We start from the raw sequence: 17,897 nt of genomic DNA on the forward strand, positions 1-17,897 counted from the left end.
TTCTTTGCAAATTTGAAAATATACTTAAACTATATTACAATTTTTTCAGCAATATGTACATTGACTTTAGGTCATCATAGCAATGCAATGTGGAGCATTAATTTGTAAGTCGTTATAAAAATATACAAATTACAATTTCTTGCAATTTTTTCGTCGAAATATATTCAATTGAGATTTCGTTAGAATCCTCGTAAAATTACCTTTGATTTGATACCCCCTTCGTTCCACCATAAGTGATTAACTTTTCATTCTAGGTTGTCCCACTATAAGTGATTGATTTCCTTTTTTTTTAGCAAAAGCAACTCTTTTCATATTTCACTTTATTCTCTCTTTCTTACTTTATTCACTCGACAATTTTGTTTACTTTTTTACCTCTCATACAAATTCTATTCAATTAATTCAATAAATATCATTTTCTTAAAACTATGATATGTGAAAAATAATTTAAATAAAAAAAGTATATAAAATTTTTTAATTTTATGGGTTTTTTTTTTAGATTATTAAGGATTGATTTTGATTTTGATTTTTACCCTTTCTACATAAAATAAATTATATAAATATGCCACATGATTTTGATTTTTTAAGCAGTTGGTCATCCTAATGTAATGAATTTAGTTTAGTCTTAGTTTTGATATAAAAATGATTTTTGATATCTCGATTCCCTATTTCATAATTTCTATTTATTTCCTTCATACGCAAATTTAGTAGATAAGATTATTAATAATTTTCTTAGAATGTCGTTTTTTTTTTTTTTTTTTTTTTTTTTTTTATCTTCATAGAATATGCTGAGTTGGGCTGATGCTACAGTACATGTGTGATCTGTTGTCATTTCTGGAGCGAGGCAGGGAGAGAGAAAATGAGAGGGATTTTATCTGCCCAGCTGCGATATATGGGCTGAGAGTTAGTATTACTTCTCTCCAGCTATTCATATAAATATTTCATTAATTAGCTATGCATTTTGGCGAGTGCATACCGAGCAAAAATTAGCTTCTCAGAATGTTTCCTCGATGGAGGGAAGTTAAATTACAAGCAAAATGGCAAAACATGGTGAGAGATTGCATGCATCATTCACGACAAATGTAGTTGTCAGTTAAACTACATCACAACAGACACCTCAAAACCAAAACCATGAATAGGTTGTTGTTATGTCAGTAACTACGCTCTGCGACGCTTTCTCAATCTACTAGCAATACCTCCCACATCTGCTGTTGTGTCTGCACGGATCGCACCTCCCAACTGCGGCTCTTTGCGCCTCATTCTCAACCTCCCACCAATACTATCTGGTGCTGGTTCATAGCGCCCTCGTTTCTTGGTCGGTTTTGGACTCGTTTCTGATCCAGCGACGCACTTGATATCACATCCTCTTTCAAGAGCTTCAGCTATTGCCTCATCATTCAATGGCTCTGTAGCATTTATGCATGCTGTACCAGCCACAGGTATAGTTTCTTTATCGTCGTCACACCCAGCAGAATCTTCTTCAACTTCGGGCTTCAATTGATGTTCAACTTGATCCTTTGCCAAAGCAGCATCAACAGGATCTGGCAAAGGTTTTGGACATTTGTCGCTAGGTTTGAAAAGATCGCCTTCTTCACCAGTTACCTCTATGTCCGAAAAGGGCAGCGATCTCTTTGCAGAAACTGGAACCTTGCTGCCAGCATTGCTCTCTTTATCAGTATCTGCACGACGTGTTTGGACAAGATAGTGTGCCACTGACTTGTAGCCAAGATTTGCAATCTGAAAAGGATAAAACTTTAACGTCCGCTTTCAATGCTGTTTGTGGAAAATGTATAATAGGAAACAAGTTGACTTGAGTTTGTGCATTTACCTTCTTGTACAACATCCCGGTAGGAGGCCACCCTTTTCCTTGCCGGCACAAACTGCAGTTACAAATTCCACGACAAACCGGGCAGATCCAGTCAGGATTTGCTTTTGCCTCGATCACATTTTCCCCATACCTGCAAGAAAACGGTCGCTCTTGATAAAATCCATACTTGTAATGAACAATTATATATGACTGGTTTCACTGCCACAACACGTAGAAAGCATTTATACGTAAAAACTTATAAAGAGTGACATATAACGACGGATTTGTTTTTTTACCGGTTAATGACATAGGAAGAAGAAGATTAACCTGTTTAAACCCCATGGAATACAATAGATAAAAAAGATATACACCATCCACTCAACACATTCTGCATTCAGCTGGGTTTGAAAAGCAATGTTTACGCATTGGTATACCTCATGTACAAGCAATCTCCACAGAACTGTCCCTGGACCATGTTGCAGCTGCTGCAATGTGTACGCTGACCAAGAGTCTTTTGCCTGCACATTTGGGGCACTTTTCAGCAATGAGAAACACCACAAAAACAATCATACACATCACCAAATTAGAAATACGCATCGCATCACATCAAGTCAATCTTGTTGCAAGACGCCATAAATTCTCAAATAAAAACTACTAATGCAAGGTATATCTTGGACCTCTAATATAAATCGAAACTGTTTTTCTTTCCAAAAGTTGTGTGAGAAGCAAAAGTGTGGATCCCTAATTTCAAGTTGAAAACAGAGAATTATACTAGTAACTAGTACAACAACAAATCTTCTCAGTAGTCAAAAAGTTATGATAAAGAAAGTAATGAATAAAGAGGCGACCTGCATTGATGGCAAGTTTTGCCATTGATGGGATCATAAATCCTCTTGCCATCTTTTCCATATCCATCAACAAAAAGAGTCCAGCTCATTTCAGTGCTTCCCAGCAATTTGTCATGTTCCTCAGTGTAAACTTCAGGTCTCGACCCCTCCTCTCTCCATTCCTTCACTGATTTCTCCTTTTTCCCCATGTCGATTTCGCAGTAAGTAACTGGCGTAGAGCTTTGCAGCCTATGGAAAAAAAATCAGATCACCAATACTTATTTATTCCAAAATTCACCATCTACATACAATTTCACTACCTGGAAGAGCGGCGGGTGGGGCCGGCAGGGGAGGGAGGCAGCGGATTGTGAAGGCGCGGAGCTTTGCGATAGGATCTGACGGGAGAGGGTTTGAGTTGCTGAGAAAGGGAGAAAATTCCGAGCTTCTGCATTCTCTCCCGATTCTCTCTGATTCGCTCCTCTCTGCAGAGTTCATAATCGGAAATCTCGGAGCCAAGCTCATCATCTTCCTCCTGCTGCATCTGTTCCTGTTGGGGAATGTCTAGGTTTTCCGGCGCCGGATTTGCCAGAGCCACCATTTCAAATTACTATTGATTTTTGAAATGGAGTTTGCAACGGTCATATTAATCGGGACGAGGGAAATTTCAGCGTCGCGTCACTCGATAAAACCCCCTTTCCCCTTTTGCCTAATATTGGGCCGAATATTAAATTTTCATATATTGGGCCGCCATTGATCCAATTTACTTACGGGCGTTTTTTCCCATTATTTAAGACGAATTTTTTGACCAAATAGTAGTATATAATCCCTCCGTCCCACTTAAGATGACACATTTTCCTTTTTAGTTTGTCTCAACTAAAATGTCCCATTTTCTTTTTTGGAAACTTTCTCTCTCCAATTAATACACCAAACTAATTTTTCTCACTCATATTAAAATATTTCATCTTTCTCTCTCTATTTTAATACTTATACTCATATTTTCTCTCTCCAATTAAACACTTTAAACAATAACTCTAAAAATCTCGTGCCGGCCAAGATATGTATCATCTTAGCAGGGACGGAGAGAGTACTTTTTTATTGGGATAATTAATTCATAACATCATTGGATACTCAAAATACTAGTGTTGATTAATACTCCATTTGTTCTTTGTTAGATGAGACACTTACTTTTGGTAAAGAGATTAGTGTAAGTGGACGGTGAATAAAATAAGAGAGAATAAAGTAGAAGAGAAAGAGTTACTTTTTACCAAAAATATAAATAATTTAATTATACTGAAATTAAAATTAACATGGAATAGAAGGAATAATTAAAATTAAATACAATTTTTTTATTGAATACAAGTGGTTTTGATCATCAGCAAAATATTGTTTCTCAAAAGAGATAATTCAGAAAAATTAAAACTTTGTTATTTAATACTAGTGTTTTATATTTTAGTCTTATGGTCGGGATGATATTGGGCTATGACAAAATTTCATAATTCCAATTACTCCATTTTCGTCAATCCCGTATAAATGGTTCATATTTATTTATAGAAACATTTTTCTCATTCTCTTTTACTTTATTATTTATGGGTCCTATCTAACACTAATCAGACATTGACCGTCAGTTTTTTATGGAATCGTAAAAAAGTTATCAATCCGACGACAATTTCATTTGTTTAGAACCCAATTTTCATAAAAGTGAATGTTTTAGACCAACTACATATTTCAACCATATATTTAGGATCACTTTTGACCTATACTCGTGATTATACACTTTTATTTTGACTTAAAGTGTCTTGCTCGTGACAAAAGAATACCTGGACATAATATCGCTGACCTAAGCTAAAAAAAACCATCAATTTCCAATGGTCAAACCAAAATACAACTCCTAAAATTTTACGTTGTAGTCAGACATCTTGTGATTATTAAATAAGAGAGAAAGAAAAAAAAAAGTAAGAGAAAATGAGAAAAATAAGAGAGAATCTTTCCATAAATGATTGTGCTCTATTTTTTATGAACGACCAAAAATAGTAATTGTGTTCTATTTTTTGTGGACGGAGGGAGTACTTTTTTTTTTTTGTTAGTTGTCAATCTTCATCGATATTATGCGTTGTGTTATTAACAGCCGGATGTACAAAACTTGTTAGCCTGGTGTCAAATTTATACATTGTTGTTATTTGCAACTTTATGGAATTTGATCCTATTCTTGTATCACCTGCACATCTCATGGCTACAAGTACATATAATCACTTAAACGTAAATCTGAATAATATGATATAAGCTAGATGCATATATACTCAGATTCATCACAACCTGAAATTGTCATTCACTTATCACAAAATTTATGTTTTATATAGTATCTAATTGACTCGACTGATGTTGGTCGTCTCGACAGTTAGATTGCTCTGAGTTTGCAATGTCGTTGCGTGACTTCAGGTCAAGAAACAATTTATATCCCACTCGCTCAGTAGTAAGGTGTAAAGGGCAAGTAGAGTCGAACCCACATAGAATCGCAGGTTGATTGTGCAAGGTGATATAGGACTCGGGTTTAGTTTCCAAATTTAGAAAGTGTATATTCTTTAGGGACAGACTAAAAAGGAAAGAGTGTCATCCTTGTATTATGTCCTCGGCTACGGTTGGCAGCATGTTCCCCAGAAGATTACCAAGCTCGGCCTCAACTTCACCGCGTTGCAACTGGGATTGCTCGCCTGAAGAGAACACACGAACACTGTTCCTAACTTCAATCCAGCTCAAACCAGGTTCTTTTTCCAGCATAGAATTCTTCATATGTTGCCTCGTCTCCGCAACATCACCCCACCTCCCTGTTGCAGCATACAGCTTAGCAAGCAGTACACTCGCTGCACTGTCTTCTGCGTTCGTTTCCAAAATCTGTTCCGCAGCACGGATTCCTCCCCTCAGATCGCTGTTCTTGATGCACGAGCTCAAAACAGTTCTCCACGACTCCAAATAATCATCTGCAAAAGGAGATTCAACAATCATCTCCTCCGCCTCCTCCCACAGCCCGGCTCGACTCAACAAACTGATGATGCACGAATAGTGCTTAGGCCCCGCTCTGACATGATGCTCCTTCATATTCCTCCAGAAGAATCTAGATTTGTCTACCAAACCACAATGGTTACAAGCAGCGAGAAGAGAAAGGAATGTGACCTGATCCGGGTTGAGCCCATGCTTCAACATCTTGAAATAGACTTGAAAGGCCTCCTTCGCCTTCCCATGGTGACCGCATCCTGTAAGCATAGAGTTCCAGCACATCAAATCACACTTACGCAGACAAGAAAACGCATATGCAGCAGAGCCGAGCTCCCCGTTTTTGGCATACATATCAACCAGACTGCTGTGCACCCAAACTTCAGCATCATTTCCCGTCTTCAACACCAGAGAATGCACCATTTCCCCTTGCCTTAAAGTCACAAGGTCAGCACAAGCGGCCAAGACACTACTTAGAACGAAACTGTCTAAACCTAAACCTTCCTTTGACATTTCAAGGAATAGACTCAGCGCCCCCTCGCTCTCACCTATCCTAACGTGCCCAGCGATCATGTCAGTCCACAGAACAGCATCTTTATGTTCAAAAGAGCTGAAAATCTTTCGAGGAGACACTGGATCACCATTGCTGAAATACATGGACAACAGTGTGCTTCCAACGTATGCACTACTCATTAGCCCTGCCTTCTCAGCTTGAGCATGAAGCAGCCTTCCATAATCACGAGCAGGGAAACCACAAGTACTAGCAATAATAGCGGCAAATGTATACTCATCGGGTTTCACATGACATGCTTGCCTAAGACGAATAAACATCTCCATAGCCTTCTCACCGTCTCCATTTTCCGCAAATCCACCAATCATCGTGTTCCAAGACACCAAATCAGGACTCCCGATTCTCAGAAAGACATCAAAGGCGGAACATGTGCTGCCACAGCTAGAATACATATCAAGAAGTGAGTTATGCAGAGGTAGATCAACGCACGTGCCAGATAAAAGAATATGAGCATGAACAAGTCTCCCACTATCATAATCTTGCAACTTGGCACAAGCATTCAATGCCAATGAGTATGTGAATGAATTTGGTTTAATCTCATCCTCTAACATAGTCCGCAAAAGGTGAAGGCTTTCCAATATCTTCCCATTCTTCACATAGCCCGATATAACCGAGTTCCAAGCGATTGCATCTTTATCCTTCATCCCAGTGAAGACTCTCTTAGCACAGTCAGCATCCCCACAGTTAAAATACATCCCAAGCAAAGATGTTTGAACACGTACATTGTCCGATAATCCAGTTTTCGCGCAATGAGCGTGCAATGAAGAGCCAGCAACCAGGTCGCCAAGTGCAGCCGAAGCCTGCAAAAGACTCGTGACGGTGGACCCATTCGGCACGTGGCTCTCGTGCGCCAATTGATCAAACAGATAAAACGCGAGATGGGCGTGATGAGGGCGACGAGAATAGGCGGCGATCAGGGCGTTGTAAGACACGATGTTTCTCTGAGGCATTTTGTCGAGCAGGAGGTGGGAGTCCAGCAGAGAGCCGCAGCGAGCGTACATTGAGAGGATGTTGTTGTGTATGAATAGAGGGGTTTCTGTTGGTGGGAGTGTGGTGGTGAGAAGGACGGCGTGGAGGCGGCGGGCTTCGCGAAGGGAGGTCGTGGCGGCGCATTTCCGGAGGAGGTGAGATGCTGTGAAAGAAGCTTTGTACGGTGGTGAAGGTGGCATAAAATGTCTGATTTTTGCCTGTCTATGAGGAATAGCAAAATGAGTGCATGATGACCTCAAAATTCTCTCGGTGTATATATTCCAGTGATTTGTACTCAGGGGCGGACGCAGAAAAAATTGGCCGTAAGGGCTGAGCTTCATTATATATTTAATACGAACTAGTGCAAAATATACTCCCTCCGTCCCATAAAAATATATGCATTTTCCATTTTCGTCCGTTCTTCCACAAAAATATGTGCATTCCATTTTTGTAAAGTTATATTAATTCAATAATGTAGGTCCCACTATCCGCTTAATACTACTTTAACTATCATTCTCCTCTTCTCTGTTACGTTACCAATTTTGTCTTCATTCCTATGCTATACCCCTTGCCTATATTTTTATGGGACGGAGGGAGTATTTAATAAAAAGAACATGTCAGAGCTTCTAAAGCGGTGACAACTGAATTCTACGTGTTCTCATTAATTGAAAACGTTGTAAGATTCGTTCGTTATCAATAGTTAAAAACAGGTCATTCTCAATATACACAATTAAAACGTCATTTATCCACTCATCTCTCATTAGTTTATATCAATAAGATACTATCAACACCCACATAATTGTATTCTATATATGACAATCACAATTCACAACTATTAGCTCGCAACTAACATTGTTATCATTTTTTTAATTTGCAACTATTCTATAAAAATCTTAAAAAGACAAAAGGTAAAATATAAAATTAACAACTTTAATAAACTCTTTACCTCAGAATTTATGTAAAATTTGAATGTTAATTTCTGTAAAGTCTCAAAAACTCAAACCCTCTGTATTCCTTTGATTTTTAAAAGTCCCAAAATCGTGTACCCACTTCTTCTTAAATTTTAATAAAAACGTGTGCCCACCTTAAAAAAGTGATAGCACTACGCGTTCTCTATTTTTTAAAGTTAAAAACGAGTACATATAAAGTGGGGTAAGTGTGGTAAGTTTGACTTTTACTTTTATAATTAATTAATTCATTTATAAAATTACACTTTCTTTATCTTCTTCCCTCTCTGCCAGACACCATTGTTACACTTTCTTTCTGCAGATTTTTACTTCCCCCTTCTTTAATTTCAGCCCCTTACAATTCTTCATCACAAGATAATTTTGTCTTCAGTAGCATTATTTGGTAAGGGCTTAACATTATTTTTCCAAATTTTGAAAAATTTGAAAATAGAAAATTAAAAAAAAAAAAAAAATTGGGTAAGGGCTTAAGCCCTACCCTCTCTCCACGTGTGTCCGCCCCTGTTTGTACTCTATCTTGTTCGATTGCCTCTCCCATTCATTCTAGTCTCTAGTCAGTGTAATACTACCTCCTTTTTAAAAATAGAAGGGTTTGAAGCGGAAGACGCTTTTAATGCATAATTTGATAAATTAAGAGAGATGGAGAAAAAAATTGGTAAAGTAAGAAAGGGGGAAAGAAAAAAGTAATGAAATTAATGTAAGTGGATGATGGAGTCCATTTTATTACGGGTGTAAAAATTTTCTAAAGTGGAAAGTTTGAAAATTGCTATTTTTGAAGAATAGACTAAAAAAAAAGAGTTACTATTTTAAAACAAATGGAGGTAATATTAGAAAGGATTTTTAAATTTATCTTTCACAAACTTGTTATATTTACTTTTATAGATAATTTGTTAGTTATTTTTGTATCTTTCTATTTATTTTATTCTACGGCACGCTTCTGATTAAATGTCTCATATTTGATTATGATAGATTTAAAAAAAGTTATACTCCCTCCTTCCCTCTATAGCTGAGTCGTATTTTTTTTTGGATTGTCATACTGTAGCTGAGTCATTTCCTTTTATGGCAAAAAGTACTTTACTCTATCTTACTCTACTCTCTCTTTATCTCTCTATCTTTTCCTTTCTACTTTATTTTGACTTTTTACTTAACTCATTTAAAACAATTTTTCTTAAATCTCGTGCCGAAAAAAATGCCGTGACGGAGGGAGTATAACTTTATGAAGGAAAGTGAATGAAGAAAGTTAGTTTAGTGTGAATCCTATTTTTATTCTCCGTCTTCCATTATGTATCCCAGTTTTCTGTTTATGTTCATCCTTTATTAATTGTCTCATTTCACTTTTATTGATTTTGGTAATGGACCTCTTCTCACATTATATTATGAAACTACTACTCCCTCCATCCGTGAATAGGGGTCTCGTTTTTCTATTTTAGTCTGTCCGTGAATAATAAAACCTTTTTCGAACACCTCTTGAGGATATTATCAAACTGGACTCACCCAGCACACGATTCATTGCAATAACAATACTAGCACCTCTAGACATTGATCACCACTACCCAAGATATCAGGATTCTTGGATTGCGAAAAATCCGCACCATTTGATAAATCAAAGTAGTGCATAATCAATATCGTATGCTCAATGTTATGTCAACAATGATTAAGAAATAACAATCACCGAGACCTCGTCTTTCAGTAAATAGCAAGAAAGACTTATCTTAACTGTTAGATCCTTCAGTGCTATACCACTGATGAGGCTCGTTTCATGCATGTGTTCCGTGGAAAAACTGTACTCAAATCCATAAACTAACGTCTATTTTTGAGCCAGGTGTGTGTGAAATCCGCCATTTTCAGAAGAAAGAGAAAATCAGTTGGGCGGACCCATGAATCAAGAAAAGAAAGCAAAAACCTGCGGCATCGAGCGGATCAAGTCAAGAATAAAATGGAGCCAGCTGAGTTCCGCATGGAAGATAGAACGAGAGACCCCACCACAAAATGTGAAGGGCAACAATGACATTTCAGAGAGGATGGTACCCTAGGGATCAGAGCCCTACGCCTATCTATATAAAGGAAGCCCAACACAAGAAGAAGGGAGTCCCAGCCGTAGTTAGAAGGGGGGTCTCACAAGCATTCTTAGTTAGAATATCTTTAGGAATTCAGCTCTCTTCTAGGGCTGAAATCGGAGCTCATTTCACTTCTTGTTCTTGATTCCTTTGCATACACACACTTGGTCCTAGCTCAGATTGGTCAGCGTAGTTTGGTGTTAGTTGATGCACTATTTTTTAGCATTATAAATATCTGCAAGTATATACAGAGTAGGAATAGTATAGCTAAAGGTCAGTACCAGATATCGAACACGGGGAAAACAAACACAAAATGTCTATCTTCTACTAATACTCAATTACTATCTGGAGAACCGAAAGATTTTGGAAACTTTTGGAAAACTGAAAACAATTAAAAGCAAATAACAACTAGATGCAGATAAAACACAGAGATAAACGATAGAGATCTCTATGAATTATTTTGCAAGTAGAAGCTCTCTAATTTAACGAAGTTTGAGGTCTTATTTATAGGAAAAAGTCAATCTTTGTTGTAGAAGGAAAAGATCTTCAAAATATGGTAAATCTTGAGCAAATCTAGGGCATCTCGGATTCGTCGTCTTTCTCCGGCGGGCCGCCGCACCCTGGCCGGCGGTCGCCGCGTTGGAGTCTAGAGACTCTGTTCCTTTGGCGGCGGACTGCCGCACGACTTTCGGCGGTCGCCGGGCGAGACGTCTCTTCCAAGTGTAATTTTCTGAGGCGGACCGTTGCACTGCTCTGCTCGCCAGGCGCCGGCGGTCGCCGTACAACTTCGCGGCGGTCGCCGGTCGCCTTCTGACTCCGGATTTCCAGACTTTGCATTTTGGCTCCCTTTTTCGGCTCAATTATGCACATTTCTCACAAAACACGTCAAAATACCAAAATAGATAAAATATGCAAATAATGAGCGTGTAGAGTGACTTTGACATAAAAAATGGACCAAATAACGGCCTTAAAACCGTGCAAAATCCGAGCGTATCAACTCCCCGAAACTTACATTTTTGTTTGTCCTCGAACAAAACAATAAAGACACAAGAATAGACGCACGGAATGCATAAGGACTAGACGTCATAATTGCCTCAAAAGATGAAGGAATAGCTTAAGCATGTATTAACGCAATCAAATCAAGCAAGGCTTATTAGTGCACTTTCATTACTAACTCGTGGAACACCTTGAATTCAAGCACTCACATGTGGCAAACTTCCAAAGATGGGAAGTGTTCTCTCACTCTCAAAGTGTATAGAGGTAATGTGTATATATAGCACTCAAATCATGCATCATGCAAAGTTTACCATAGGCAAAGTCTAATCCCTCCTCTACTAGATGTGATTAAGCATCAAAAGTCCGAAAGGTCTTTATCTTTGGTTGTAATGTAGGCTCTTTGGTAGGTGAGGAATATTTGGCTAAAAAGTGACTAAAAATAAAAATATCCCAAGCAGAGTAAAATTGACTCCACTTTCTAAACCCAAGACACTTTTAACTTTTTATTTATTTTTCTCCTTCAACTCACTTTCCAATCCTTTTATTTTTTTTCCTTTCTCTTTTTTTTTTCTTTTTCATAACCTTTCACACTTTTTTTTTTCTTTTTCATAACCATCCTTTCTAAGATTAAGCACATATTTAGAATTTTTCTATTTCACAACTTATACTTTTCTACATTTAAGCACACTACTTTTTTAAATACTTTTCCCCTTATCTCTCCAATTCATTCACAAAATAAGATAGCAAACTAACTAACCCAAGGAATTGTCCCCATTATTTAGGCTTCCAAAGAAAAGGCTCAAAATTGGCTCCAAAGGGAAAATTTTTAAAAATTTGAAAGGGTCGAAAATTTTGGGTATAAAAGTAGGCTAGAAAAGATGGCCAATCATCCTCCTAAATCAACTTAAACACTATGTAAACTTAGGTAAGACTAGGAACAAGTTCTAGAAATAAATACATGAATGCAGATCTGTGACATCCCTAACCCAAAATCATGCATTATTTTGCATATTAGCATATTATATTGTCATTTTTACTATAGTATATAAGTGTGTGCCATAGAGGATATACTTAGTGTTACAATTAATCATTATAGTCGAATAAATATATAGTTTCGATTCAGGAGAATTTTTTTTATAGGTAAATATATATATTCTATATAATTATATTAAATAATTAATATAAATGTGTATGCATGTGTAAATTGGATTATATAGTACTATTTATGTACGTACTTTACACATATACATATTTACAAATTTTGTTTTTGGATTAAGGTTATATACATTAAATAAATAAACATACGTACGTGGCATAGAAAATGAGTATTTCATGCATCAGTTTGCAGCTCAAGTGTTAACAAAACTACACGTTTTTAGTTTTTCACTTATACGTGTTTTCCTTATAAAAATATAATAAATAATAGGTGAGTCTTTGCAGGTGACATGTATTAGGACTGTAGAGTATATATATTGTTATTTTTCATGAGAATGAAAGAGGGGGAATTTTAGGAAGGTACGGAGAAAAAAATAGAACAGTAGAAGGAGAAAAATATTTAGATTTTTGAAGCAGCAACTATATATATGAGAGTGGTAAATGAGGAGAAGGAATTGAGCTTTTGAGTAGTTTACCTATCTTAATCAGGTGTATATAAATCACATTTTTAATCTTACATATTTTATGTGATTGATTGCTATGTGTTAAATTGGAGTGATTATTTGAATTATACGATGTGAGCCTGAAATGGTTATGTGTTATTTGATATTGATGGTGTAATATAATGTGAATATGTGATTTGTGCAATGGATATGTTTATCGATAGTATTGGAGTTATTGATGGAATATATGGATATGTAATTGGTGCAATGGATATGTTTGATGTATGGTATTGGAATTATTCGAATCATGGGATTAAAGAGGATACATGACTGTCTTACTCTGGATCTGATATACAATGGAAAAAGACCTACGGGTCATATACAATGATAATGGACCTACGGGTCAAAGAAAATGTGCAAAGAAGGACCTTCGTGGAAAGGTCAAATCAAAGAGGGGCCTTCGTGGAAAGGTCAAAATGCAAAGAGGGGCCTTCGTGGAAAGGTCAAATAATAAAAAGGGACCTTCGGGTCGTATACAATGGAAATTCCGGGCAGATACCAGGCTTGACCAGTCACAGAATAATAAATTGAACAGAGTGGCATATGCATATGTATATGAAATTGTTTCTAATATTTGTTGGTTATTGTTATATATATTGATTAAAGAATATGTTTGATTTTGAGATGTGGAATTAAAGGTAAGGTTTATATACACTGAGTTGTGACTCATATAAACCACTAATATTTTTCAGGATTAAGATATCAATGATGCGTGAGTTGATGTGAGTTACAGTTATTATAAGGGTCGGTGGCTGACGTGTTTTGGCAACCTTCTCCTCCTCATCATATTTGCATGTAGAAAATGATGAGGTAAAGAGGTAGAAAATTTGAAGTGCTCGTAAAAGTAGAAGTTGTTGATTTTATGGGACTAACCTGAAAGGCTGGGATATAGTTAAAGTGATAGAACCGGTATTCAATCAGATGAGTTGTATGTAAGAAGAAGGTTTTGATTATAGGGTATGGCATCTCTTCTTTGAAGCAATACTTACTCTTGGTGGGAAACAGTCCCACAAGCTATGATACAACCTCTGGTATTCAGTTCAGACGATTTTTCTAGAGAACTCAATGTTAAATATATGCAAAGAAGTGTATTGTGATAAGAAGCAGAGAAGGTTTTGTCTTTAATCAAGGAACTATGTTTGTTGATTATTAGCTGGCATTATTTCAATATACATGGTTTTCTAGAGAACGTGTTGCGAGTTAATTCAGTAGAGCTGCTAGCGGATATTGATTCTCTTGTTCATACACAAGTTTTGATACTATTATGGGTATAGATTGGTTTTCACTTCATCGAACCAAGGTAGCTTGTCAAGTAAAAGAAATGGTAATATAATCATCGAGATGGGATCGAGTGATACTCCCTCCGTCCCGCTTTAGGAGTCCCGGTTGAGTCGGGCACATGTTTTAAGAAAAAAGTGTTTAGTGTGTAATAAATATTGTAGTGGATGTTGGGACCCACTTTTAGTTGATTGTCCAATAAATAAATGTTTTAGTGGATGTTGGGACCCACTTTTAACACTTTTTTATTAGTTGTGGTGGATGTTGGGACCCACTTTTAACACTTTGTGGGCATTTTTTATTAATTTATCTCAACCGGGACTCCTAAAGCGGGACGGAGGGAGTATTTTACTTAATCAATATATTGTTCCAGGTTTTCTTATATTATCTAGATCGGCTTTTTGATTTATTGAAGTGCAGATTTATCTGGGTTTTCACCTTATCAGGAGATATATTTCTCTATTGAGCACTGCATTTATTTTTATTTCTACTTATCAACCGTCTTCATTAGAGTTTCAAGAATTTAAGAATCAATACAAGAGTTGTCTGGTAGGAGATTTATACGACCCAGTGTTTCATCTTGGAGTGCACCAATATCATATTTGAAGAGGAAAGACTGCACATTATGACTTTATATACTCTGTTGAATGTTGAATCAAGTGACAGTCAAGAAAAAATATCTATTACTAAGAATAGAAGACTTATTTGGTCAATTACAAGAGTCTCTCAACCATTACTGGAACGTCGGTATTTCATGTTCGGTGAGATGAACTCTATTGCTAAGTTGAGTAAAGGTGAGTTTTTGCTAGAACATGTGGTATTGTTGGGACACGTGGTGGATCTACAAAAGATTGAACTAGTTTTCAAGTGGAAATGTTTCTTGATTATTATTAAATTGATAATGAAGTTAGTACGACATAATTCTTCTTTTATATGGAGTGAAGCATATCAAAAGAGTTTTAATGAGTGGAAACATCGATTGAATATGTCATCTATTCTGGTTAGTACAAGATATTATGTTATTTATATTGATGCGCTGAAACATGGATTTTGTTATCTTTTGATTTAATGGAAAGTTTATTGATCATGCGTCGTAACAATCGCAAGTACATGAAGTTTCTTATTCTGTTCAAATATGCACATTTCTCACAAAACACATCAAAATACCAAAATGTATAAAATATGCAATTAATGGACATGTAGAGTGACTTTGACATAAAAAACGGACCAAATAACGGCCTTAAAATAGTGCAAAATCCGAGCGTATCAGTAGTTTTATGCATTTTTGTCGTTCTGTTCTTTCTATTCCACTCCGAGAAGGGGTGATAAAACATTTTATGTTTTCCTTGTTTGTTTTCTGTTTACTATTGATGTTATTGACGCTTTGATGTTTTTGATTAAGTAAATTTGAAGTTATATTTTCATTTTCAGCCGTCGTGTTCTGTTTTGTGCATGATGGTTCTGATCTACCTCAGTTTCCTTTTTATTTTGCATGTCGTCCTGCTATGATTTGATTTGGTCGGATCTGATGTTTTATGTTTGAGACTCCTTAGGATGTTTAGATCTTGTAGTTTCTGTTTCGGTTCACGCATGATTATGGGTTAGTTTTGTGTTTTACATAGTCTTAGCTTAGATCTTAGGAGTAGATTTAATTTTATGAGTTGTTCTGATCCGTAGCTTTTCAAATCTATTATCTACTCTGTTTTACATGTTAATTTGTTGAAGAAGATGAAGTTGTTAGAATGTTTTTACTTTACCGTGCTTTTTTGACTGAGTCCCCGTTTATTCTGTTTGTCCATTTATGGAAAGTTCAGTTGAGTTGATAAGTAGATTAGTTAAGTTTTCAAGAGCTGATCAGTTTAGTTAAGTTTATATTCTCTAGTGTTTAAATCATATTACGAACTCTAGGAAAATTTTTGGTATGAATAAATTTTTAATAATATCATTTGACATAGAATTGTACATATTATTATAAATTTATCTTCCAATTTATTTTATCAAAATACATAAACTGGGATTTAGGAATAGATACAAATTCTCATGCAAATTACGTAAAATAATACTAAGTAATTAGACCAAGAAAATAAAAGCTGACTACTTAATTCAGTTTAATACTATATTATGGAAAATTTAATGACAATGGATGTCAATAAGGTAGTTAGTATATAGGTTTTAAAGACCATATACAACTTCAATTATTGTAAGGTCAATTTTAAAGAAAGATGCACCGTGAAAAAAAATGCAAGCAAAAAAATAAAGAGTGATGATGAAGCCAACACAAGGCCAAACAGAAACACAAACACGAATTAAATACAAAAACAAATAAAATAGTAAATGGGTAAAACCTTTGCTTAACAAAGGTAGCTACATCAATGAGATATGAGAGTCGGGGAAGTGAGGATGGGGGCTCTATGAGTACTTGATAAGGCTAATTCCATGCATCGGTTATGTGGTGAAAAACACTTTATTTTGTTGGGTCTAACGCAGTTTTTAAGCCAGGTGTGTGAAGGAGACGCTAGATCCAGGAAGAGCTGGAGGCAATGGACTAGCAAAGGAAAATGAAAGAAAGTGAGCGGAATTGAAAAGGAGAAAAATGGCTAGAAGAAGGAAGTCAATAGCTGAGGGCAACAGATACTATTCATACCTCGTTGGACCCACTTCAACGCCTATAAATAAAGGAGCATGCAGCACACGGCGAACATGATTTTTGCTCTTAGCTCACACGCTCACACACACACTTGGAAAATGGGAATTCTGGGATAGTTTAGGGTTTCTAAGGGGTTCATATTCGGCGAAAGTCAGTGGTAACACCGTCCTCTCGGAGGGCGAAGAAACAATATGTTTTCATTTAGCTTTTAGCACTTTTATTCCCGTCGAACTTCATTGTTTTGGAAGTCGATTTGGTTGTTGCTACTTATCGTTATCTATGCATTTAAGTTTATGTCATGTTGGTGTTTATCTTGTGTTGATTTACGATTCTGAGTTTTTGTTTGAGGTTTTATTTCGGCAGTTGAATGTTATTCTCTGTTTTGGATAATTCTGTGCTTGATCTGGGAAAGAGGTTGTGGATCTGAATTGTTGTTGTTGATCGGTGGTTGTTTGGCAAATCTGTAGCTATGGATATACTTTTGGCGGAGTTTGTGTCGGATGCTTGGATCCGGAGTGGATTTAGCATCTGAGGTTGGATCTGAACAGGGGAATCAAGTTGTGCATGGATTTCGAACTCTTTTGCTCTCTTTTCATTTTACTCCGTCTAGTAGCCGTAGATCTGCTTAGTTTTAATTGTTCTTCGTTAAGTTGCTTTAAATTCAGTCTGCTTCGTTTCCGATTCACGTTCCATCTCTGTTTCTACTGAAATTTCATGCAAATTGATTGGAGAAGATGATGTCGCTGTTAGTTAGTACTTTAATTAGTTGTTTTCCAGCTTTTCATCCGTACTTTACCTTTTCAGCAAATGGTCCCCACCGTCAGTTTATTTCCCAGGTCTAGGTAATTTTGGAAATAGTTTCTTAGATCTAGTGATTGTCTCGTTTTCCGGTTTTCATGCATGATTTCTGTTCTGCCTAGATCTAGTTGTTAGCGTAGCAGATTTCACTCCAAGTTAGTTTAATTTCCTCAACCCAAAAATGCGTGGCAGCAGCCAACCCAAAAATAGTCCCGAATCCTTGAGCATGCTTTATTACGCATTCATCTCTGTGGGATCGATCCCTACTTCCCTGTGCTAATTTTAGTATACGTGGTTGAGGGTTTTTGAAGCGATATTCTGTGTGTCCGACGACCGAGA

General features: G+C 36.6%; 2 protein-coding genes across 4 annotated transcripts; both read right to left on the reverse strand.

Moving 5' to 3' along the window:
- Positions 1 to 929: 929 nt before the first annotated feature.
- On the reverse strand, positions 930 to 3,253 carry LOC125223866 (cell division cycle-associated protein 7-like). The gene is made up of 5 exons (XM_048127177.1): positions 2,952 to 3,253; positions 2,653 to 2,880; positions 2,239 to 2,322; positions 1,826 to 1,955; positions 930 to 1,734 (listed from the first exon to the last, which is right to left on the reverse strand). The coding sequence occupies exons 1-5, from the start codon at positions 3,227 to 3,229 to the stop codon at positions 1,156 to 1,158; spliced, it is 1,299 nt and encodes a 432-aa protein (XP_047983134.1). The 5' UTR covers positions 3,230 to 3,253; the 3' UTR covers positions 930 to 1,155.
- Positions 3,254 to 4,849: 1,596 nt separating this feature from the next.
- Positions 4,850 to 7,407, reverse strand: LOC125219653 (pentatricopeptide repeat-containing protein At3g50420). 3 transcript variants are annotated; one of them, XM_048121687.1, is made up of 3 exons: positions 5,972 to 7,407; positions 5,800 to 5,879; positions 4,850 to 5,606 (listed from the first exon to the last, which is right to left on the reverse strand). In XM_048121687.1, exons 1-3 carry the CDS (start codon positions 7,357 to 7,359, stop codon positions 5,239 to 5,241), a joined length of 1,836 nt encoding a protein of 611 aa, XP_047977644.1. In that variant the 5' UTR covers positions 7,360 to 7,407; the 3' UTR covers positions 4,850 to 5,238. The 3 variants fall into 3 exon arrangements, with proteins under 3 accessions (XP_047977644.1, XP_047977643.1, XP_047977642.1); XM_048121686.1 differs by having other exon boundaries at positions 4,850 to 6,828; positions 6,913 to 7,407; XM_048121685.1 differs by having other exon boundaries at positions 4,850 to 7,407.
- Positions 7,408 to 17,897: the final 10,490 nt, after the last annotated feature.

The sequence above is a fragment of the Salvia hispanica genome, chromosome 4 (assembly GCF_023119035.1).
Source record: "Salvia hispanica cultivar TCC Black 2014 chromosome 4, UniMelb_Shisp_WGS_1.0, whole genome shotgun sequence".
NCBI lineage: Eukaryota > Viridiplantae > Streptophyta > Magnoliopsida > Lamiales > Lamiaceae > Salvia > Salvia hispanica.